This window comes from Solea solea, chromosome 12, assembly GCF_958295425.1.
Source record: "Solea solea chromosome 12, fSolSol10.1, whole genome shotgun sequence".
Lineage (NCBI taxonomy): Eukaryota > Metazoa > Chordata > Actinopteri > Pleuronectiformes > Soleidae > Solea > Solea solea.
In genome coordinates, this window is record NC_081145.1 from 12,707,891 (window position 1) to 12,717,087 (window position 9,197).

Consider the following 9,197-nt stretch of genomic DNA (forward strand, 5'->3'; position numbering starts at 1 on the left):
GTTTTTCCTCCTTAATAAACGGAAGACAAATGAGTATTCAGCAGTGAGATTGTATTTTTACTGTTACATTACATTACATTCATTCAGTAATGTATATTTTTATACATTCTTGTATGCTCTGGTAAAGGTAATGATAACCCATACTGCATATTTTCTGAAAAATAGGTGTGTCTTTGGCCTTCAGCATCACCATAATACGTAGATTAGCGCCTTTGTACAGCTATTATTATCATCTTCTTTTAACATTGACCGTAATAGATAATCATGTCATACTGTGAATGAATCCCTGGTCAGTAATTCTTCATAATAACATGCATATACTGTAGGAGTAATATGGCCTTTCAAATCAAGTCCTTGAGTAATTCAAAGTATTTACAGTAGAAGTACATTTTACCATACACATTATAAAAATGACTAAATAAAAAATAAATGTACTAATTTATCTCTTCATAGGAAAATAATCATGACCTTAAAGCTACTTCTCTTCATCACCAGAAACACAACTACAGACAGAGTATCCACATTGTAAGGCCATTATGACAATGTAATTTGAGACAAAACCTGAAAATGAGAACCGGATGTTCTTTACAGCATTGCAACAAGAGGCCGAAAAAAATAAAATGATAGAAAAATAAGTTCTCCTTGTCCCACTGAGCCACCTGTCCGTCATCTGTCTGTCGTCCTCACACTGCCAGACATAGTGGGTGGATCCATGCAGGGACTCTATATGTAGACAGGCGTCTCCTGACCCGTCAGCAGTCTGAACATCACAGCAGGCATCGTCTTCATGTTGATCTGGTAGAGATGAGACCAACAGGGATGTACACACTGTCAACTTAACAGCCCATCTGTGCCACCAGAAGAGGCTTTAACTCACATTTGTGACCAATATGGGACTTTTAAGGTTTTAATGGACACAACTGGAGAAATAAACCGCAGAAAAACAAGTTTAGAGTGCGTTAAAGCTGTCAGATGTGTAGACTAGATTAGATGACTTTCCTATTAATCTTAAAGCAGGACAGAGATATAAAGATATAAATATCTTTTTTTAACTTAAAAACGATGCAATTTTACAGTTATCAACTTTCGCTTAAGATTATAGACTATTGTTCTTATCCAAAATGGGACAGTTTGTGACTGTTTATTTTATACTTGGTCATTCATTGAATAATCTGAGACGAAAATGATGGTAACAATGAACTTAACCTGAACCTCTTTCACAACAGTAAATATGAAGCTTAGCTTCACAAAAAGAAAGGAAACAGTGAGTCTCCCTCAGCCCAGACGTGACAGCAATGTCATATTTACACAAACACACATTTTGATCTCATCATTATAAGCATTTAAGCACCATTATGTGTAGATATGCACTTCAATCAAGCACATTTTATGATCAACTAAGTCTTTCTATTAAGATTGAAAACTGAGTCTTTTTCATGACTGTACGTTTACTTTTAAAAGGCTTGTATGGCTCAGTGATTTGTGTGCCTCACCAATTACTGAAAACTGCCATCTTGTGGCATGAAGTTCTTACCTCACCCACTGAGACAGACAGGTTCTGAACAATCTTCTCATGTGCCATGGCAACAACACTCTGACCATTTATTTCAATGATCCTGTGTCCAACACGGACACCACCTCGCTCTGCAATGCCACCTCGCATCAGACTGCAGATCTGTGGACGGGAAGACGATTATGTCACTGCGCACAGTTGTAGTGTGCGGGACAACACTCACCCTATAAAAACCAGTGGCGCTTTACAGAAGTCGACAAACCTTCCCCTTGAGCATATGCTCTGCTACTCACTAGCAAGGGCCTATACTCACAATGCCATTCTGAACACTGAAGCCAAGCTGGAACTTGAGATCAGGCCTCTTTATGAGGACGGTGGTGACAGGGGGACAGCTCACAATACTCAGCTTTACCTTCACCTGATTCTTCAACCCCTGGAAACACCATGGAAAACAAATAATATTATAGCCATTTCACAGGATAAGTACATCTTTTTGTAAATAAATTACATTAAAAGAACAAAGGTAACAGCTAGAGTAACAAATCACTAGCCGAATGTACAGTAGATAGCAGTGAATGCAGTATTTGTGCGAGTATAACTTTTATTGTGAGGTGATGACTAAGACGCTGTGGCATTTCCACAGATCGTCAAAATTCAAATCACATTAAGTATCTAGTGCTCCCTGATATGCTCTGTACCTTGATGATGCCCTGACATGTGGCCAGCGGCAGCCCCACCAGGCTGGTGTCGTTGATGGACATAATCTGGTCCCCGACGTTGAGTTTTCCAGAGCGAGCTGCAGGGCCGCTGTTCAGCATACTGGCCAGGATCACGGTGGGCAAAATGGAGCCCCAACCTGACTCCACAATCACCACACCGAGGCTCTCGCCCTTCTGTTTCTCCACATACAGCTGGAAAGCAGGAAAAGTATTTCTGAATCTTTTTGGTGTACATACTGTATAATATCACATAACAATAATATTAATAATAACTTAAAACAGAGATTACAAAGTGCTTTCACAAAACAGACTAATAAAAGCCAAACAAGATGATAGACAATAAACAAACAAAAGTAACAAGGACCACGGAATGATAATGTAATAAAAGATTACAATAAATAAAGCAACTGAAGAGAAAGGCTTACAAGTGTAAAATAATAAGAGTCAACATAAAGGGTCATCATAAGGTCAGATACAATGCCAGTCTATAAAAAAATTTTGAGACGTGATTTATTTCCTTCAGCCTTATCTCCTCAGGCAGGTAATTTCAAAGTTCAGTGGCCCAGGTGGCCAGTGGCCCTTGGTCTCCTCTGGATTTGAGCTTTAACTATGGAACAGCCAGTACGACCCTGCATGTGGATCTGAGGCTGTGCATCTCTGAACTGTAGTTAGGGGCAAGCCCCATTCAAGCTTTAAAGGTGGTCAGTAAAATCTTAAAAACAATTCTAAGATGACAGGAAGCCAGTGAAGGGCAACCAGGACTGAGGTGGTGCGTCATTAAGATAAGGTAAGATAAACTTATGTTTACGGCAAACCATCATTCATTATCCACATTTCCCCTGAAGCCAAATAAAAAATGGCACACCTCTTTACAGTTGTCTGAGTTTGAGAAATGGACAAGGTCATCATGGTACATTTCCTGGGAGTTGATGATGTCACTGTACTGTTTCTGGCTCAAGTCAGTCGGGTTGATGCCGTTGGCTCGCAGGAACTCTCTGTAGGCCACGCTAAAGGCCTGACCAATGGACTGTGCAATAAGCTGTGCCTGTGGGAGGAAAAGCATTTGGGGAAAACTGCTCAGTAGAAAGGCTATATTAGTTGACAACAGCAAGGAAAACCATACGAAACATCATAACACAAAACCTGGCTATTAACCCAAATCTAAAAAAAAGGATGCGTAGTTAAACGCTGAACACTCACATCCTCAGACTCAAAGACATAGCAGACCATTCTGTACTGAGTATTCCCTTCACTGGGAGAATCAGGAGATTCTAGAAAATCCTCTGATGAAGCCTGAGACACGCGCCTCCGAGCCATCAGAACCACAATGCTACCAATGTCGGCAATATAAGAGATGGTACGCAAGGCACTGTCCATCATTGTCTCCTGCACAAAGCAAAAACAATGAGAAACTCTGCTCATTATGTCTGACAGTAGATTCAGCACACATGGATCTGACATTTACTAACCTGTGTGTCAGCATTCAGTACTTTGACAGCTTTAGTGGAAATAAACAGGTCCACTTCGGTCATCATTTGAGAGTCTTCATCCTGGCTCTTTTAAATAAAGAAAAATGTTATATGACATGAATAAATCATTTTTCTGCACTTTCCTCAAACTGAGCTCATTAACTGAACACTGATGCAGCGTCAAAGTCAAGCAACATCTCCACCGTGTGGTGAAAAAAGGAACTGTACAGCTTTCATAACAAAATATTGAATCAATCTCTACTGATTACAGAACATGTACATTTTTTTAAGACTGGCTGATTGGAAGAAAGCATACAGCATGGCAGCCTTTTAGGCACATTTAAATATTTATAAATCACAACAATGGACGTCAATACTTTTGATTACCTTGATACGACTGACAGCTTCATGGGCCTGGGACATGCGGACAGACTTGGATGGATTTTTATCAGACAACACCTGAGTGCAGCCAAGGTAGTTAGCAGCAAAGATGATCCCATCAATAAGATCCTCTGGCTCACAGGGACCTGGGACTATGCAGCAAAACAAACAGCTGTAACAAGCTGCATTGGTAATAATATTATTATATCACAATATTTATAACATATTTACCATCCTCAAAGCTGGGGAAGGAAGTAGCCTCCTGTGTTTTCTTGAAAATAAGGCAAACATTAGTTAGAATGTAGACTTCAAATACAAATATTGTAATGTTAATATAATAGTGGCTACATTCTGAAAGAATCCAGCTGATATTAAATATGTAACATTATTTGTATGCTGTGTTCTTCAATGCTGACCTACCTCTTTTGTCAAGCAGTAGAATTCACTCCTGAAACTTCTTTGAGTTTTCAGTCATACTCTAGCCTGTTTTCTGTTGTCTCGCTTCACTAGTGTAATGTTGCTGTTGCTTCTGTCCGTTTTTGCAATGTCTGAACCTATGCAATAACGATTTGTACGTGACCCTACGTGGTCGAAACATGTCGAGGTAATGAAAAAACCTTACTTATGACTGAACAAAAAGCTCAAAGATATTGCCAAGAAGACAGTATCAACCTTTTTGGACTGTAACAGACAAGTGTTGTATATTACAGCTTTTACTCCATCTTCACCTTGGGTGTGTTAGTTTTCTCTGCAGGGTTGAGCTCGTGACAGTGAGGCATCCTCGGCAGCTCTGCTACATCCTCAGGCACCACAGCTGAGCTTGGCCTCTCACCCTGTGGAACACAAATACATGCGTTGAGCTGGACTTTCCTTGTTTTAATGCTTCTGAATTTGACACAAACACAAGCTACAAGAGATGAGATCTAAGAAATGTCTGCCCTATTTGACATTGTTACCTGCTGGGTTTCCTCTGGCCACCGCTGCCTCTCCTCAAGAACCCCCCTCTGTTGTTCAGGTACGTGCTGAGGAACCAAGGAAGGTTTGGTGACCCGAGCTTTACTCTCCTGGCTGTTGGCATGGGAGGGACTGGGTCTGGGAACAGGAGGTGCCTCTCGACGAGGCTTGGACTTCTGGGACTCGGCAGGTGATTGAGCATGGGAATGACGAGGAGGTGGAGGAGGATGTTGCTTGGTGGAACTGGGTCTAGCTTTGGTCCGCACAGCGGCCTTCTTGCAGTCCTTAGATGAAGTCTTTGGACGTTGTTCAGTGCTGTTGGTGGTGCACTCTTTGATCCCAGAAACAATATGCTCAATGTCCTCTACTGGACCCCTCCTCCCTCGTCCTTTACTCTGCCTCTCCCTCTCCCTCTCCCTTGAAACCATATGAGATGACTCACACGTCCTACTGGCTCCTTGGATATTGAGGTTTCTTGTAACTCGAGCATCATCCTCCCTTTCCCTTTCATCACCTCCCTTTCTAATTTGTTCATTATCATTGGCCGGATAAAGGCTGGTTGGTCTTTGAACACTGTTCTCTGACTCCTCTAAATCCTCTATAAATTTGGCCCCATCCAGCACCTCTTCTATTTCATCGCCCTCACCAAAAAAGAACTTGTTCTCCTGGCCCCTTTCCACTTCCCTCTCTGCTTCAGTTCTGGCAACTGGGGCACAGTGTGACCTAAAGCGATGGCCTGTCTTATGAGGCTTAGCGTCAGATTGTGTTTGCTCACACGACACGTCTGTGCTATGCTGAACTCTGGCGGTCAGCTGGTCAGTTGCACTGCTGTTCTCACTTACAGTGTCACCTCCTGACCGATTCGTATAGCCACCGTCCTCAACACAGTACTGCTTGTAGTATCTCATGTCTACCATGCCCTCTCTGTTCAAATGCAGCACCTCATCATAGTCCTGCTCAACATCGGAGCCCACATTATCATACTCAGAGCAGGTGTCCTCCATGTCACCAGGACTAGGGTCAGAACTTAAGTAAAAGTGGTTTGCAGAAGCGGTAGGAGTCAGCTCATTGTTCCTGTCATCCTTTGAGGTGCAAGTAGGTGGTTGCTTAGACACCTCCCTCACCAAACCTTGCTGCTCCGCTTGGCTCTGGTTTGAGACTCTTGAATCGGGGCACAGTGGAGGGCTGGGAGCCAATATTTTGGAAATGGTTCCTGGCCTCTCACCATGAGCCATTACTGGCCCCGTAAGCTCACTGCCATCAACCCTGTGAACATTAATAGATTAAATTATTTTGATTCTTGCTTGCATGATACCTGTACATTTTCAATAGACATATCACATCTTCATTCATACTCCCTTCTTCCTTTTTCCTCACACAAATAGAAATGTCCAGGAACATTATTTCCTTCCAGTGACTGACATATCACAGGCATGTCTCTAACTGTAAAAAAACAAATTATTGAAGATTTAATTTCAGCTACAATTCAACCTCTTGACTTGTTTACTTTAACAAGATATTGGGATAAAACCCTACAACAACTCCACACTGCACCAGATTTAAATCATTTATGGTCAGTGATTCTTTTCCACTCTGACGCAAAAGATTGTATTTCTATTGTATCTGAATAAATAAATGTCTTCAGACACAGAGAAACAAGTCAAGGACAAAGGCGATCCACATTTGAAAGTAACTGCAATTTTCTTTCACTCATGATTTCCACTCCTTCAGCACCCACACATGAGATCTTAGTCCTTTTCTCTATGGTGTCTGGATGGGTCTGCTCTCGTTTTGTCTTAATGTCCTGCAGAACAGGAAATCTGCTGTAAGCCAGCAGCATGTGATATTAATTTTCTCTAATATCATTGTTTATATTTTCGACTTTTCAGTACATGCAAAGATGTGTATCTGACAAATATACAATGAGGTTAGTGTGGAGGCCAGATTTATGACAAAAGACCTATATTGGCTTCAGATTTGTTGGGAAAGTACATGGGTCTTTTTTACTAGCATCTCTGGATAAATGTTTTCCCTGGACTAAAGCACAACAAAACATCCTGTGTACTGGCAAATGGATAGATAATGTCATTGTCTAATAAGAATGCAAACAGCTGGTGGAAAACAGATGTCTTCTCCATCCCCATGTCTCTCTATTTTATGTTTTTAGTGGTTTCACCAAAAACACAGAAATGATGCTGCAGAAACATTGCTTACATGACCAAAAATGTTACAATAGCCTAACAAAACATTACAAAAAATGGAGGTAGATTATGAACAGAAGGAGCATTTTCTGAACCTGTTTCTGATCAAAAAAGACTTTGAAGTTATCAATTATATTGAAAGCCTACTGTTGCAAATATGACAGGAAAGCTTTACGATCTCATATGTCTTACTAACTTAAAATAATGATTTAGTATCACACAATAATGACGTACTAACATAATATCCCAAACACAATGACAGGGGATCTCAAATAATGACTAAGTATCTGATGGTAATGACTCAAAAATAATGACTCTCTTATCTCACAGTGGTAACTTATTTTGCCAAAAATAATGACTTACTAGGCCCAAAATAATCAGAATATGAAACAGTTTCTCAAAATAATGACAAAATATCTCAAACAATTACTTACTAAGTAAAAATAATGACTTACTATCCAGCACACAATTATCTTGGTCAGAATAGTCTTGACATGACATGTTAATATCGTCCCATGTGGCTTTCACGCAGACCTAATCAGGACCTCTCCATGGTGCTGAACTGGTAATTGAAAACAATAGGGGACATTAGAGTCTTTCTAATTGAATCGTCCGGGTTTTACGCATTTTGCCCTGCCCTTAACGCATTTGTGGTGGTATTTAATAAACCCATTACGCTGAAATTTGCCGCAGCTGCAGGGGAAGGTGGTATAGGCGCGTTGTTATGGTGGCTCAGGTTTCCTCGCAAGTGGACGCAGCACTCCCACCTGGCCAAATATCGATAAGATAATCAGATGTATGTGCATGTACCACGCACTAATGGAGCCGACTCCCTTCATTACATACATAAACTCTCACACACACACACCGCTGGCTTCACCATTAGGAAGCATCATATCATACTGCTGCTGCTGCAATTCACATCGACCTTGATTTGAAGCACTGGGACTGCACCATGCTGCCATCCAGCTCACAGGCTGATACTGTGACACATCCAGCATTGTCCTCATCTCAGCCCTGCGTGTTGTCGCAGGCGGGATCAGGCCTGTTTGTGTGCACATCACTACTGCATCTTCAAACAAATCTAAGTACACATGAATTCAGTGTGGCACTCACCAACATCAGTGCTGTCCGCGTCCCTCCATGTAAAATGCCCGTGTGCTCGCTCACATCAGATTGCTCCCCTCCTCGGAATGGTGATTTTTGAATAAAAGCCGCACAGCTGCCCAGGAACCTGTGTAGAAGAATACACCCCCACCCCCAACATCATGTGCTGTTCACTGATCTGCTGCTGCTTTCAGTTCCTCGACACAAAAACAGAGCTGCAGAGTCAAACATTACTTTTACTGGTGTTACTGTGAGCAGTTTTTAAAAAAAATAAAAAAAATAAAAAAAATAAAAACAACAACAACAGTAATCTTGTTTTTCTTAGGTATGTTTTGTTTGTATGTTTGAAGCATTGTATTTTTGCAACATTTTAAATCGCATATGTTAAGTAAAAGAGAGTATGTAAAAAAAAAAGAAGCAGGGAATGACTCACTGATTGTTGCTGGTGTTTGATGGTGAAGGAAATTATGACGTATGTAGAATCCATATCATTTATGCCACTTTGATTGATTGTTTTGTTTGAAAATGGTGGTCTGCACTAAATGTCTCACACCACCCTGAATGTTTTTAATGTAGTGACTCAACATCCTTTTTTAAAGTTTTTTTTTTTTTGGTATTATAGAGGTTTATTTACAGACAATTGAGACTTATATCCCGTGTCATTATTACACTACACATCAGAGACCCTCTCACCATTAATTAGTAAATTTATGGTGAAGGGGTCTCTAAAGTAAATTTTACCCGTAAAAAGCTGACTTAGCAGCTTTTTACTTGTACCTTAGCTCATTTTTAGACTGGTAATTTTAAAATTAAGTCTGAACAGTAATAGTAGTTTTACTAAAGTAAAATATTT

At 40.7% G+C, this 9,197-nt stretch overlaps 1 protein-coding gene across 1 annotated transcript; it reads right to left on the bottom strand.

The window, feature by feature from the left end:
• Positions 1-30: 30 nt before the first annotated feature.
• apba2a (amyloid beta (A4) precursor protein-binding, family A, member 2a) lies at positions 31-8,510 on the bottom strand. The gene is made up of 12 exons (XM_058646174.1): positions 8,354-8,510; positions 5,039-6,302; positions 4,811-4,915; positions 4,314-4,353; positions 4,089-4,234; positions 3,702-3,788; positions 3,433-3,618; positions 3,098-3,277; positions 2,212-2,424; positions 1,827-1,946; positions 1,535-1,675; positions 31-795 (listed from the first exon to the last, which is right to left on the bottom strand). The coding sequence occupies exons 2-12, from the start codon at positions 6,269-6,271 to the stop codon at positions 724-726; spliced, it is 2,523 nt and encodes an 840-aa protein (XP_058502157.1). The 5' UTR covers positions 6,272-6,302; positions 8,354-8,510; the 3' UTR covers positions 31-723.
• Positions 8,511-9,197: the final 687 nt, after the last annotated feature.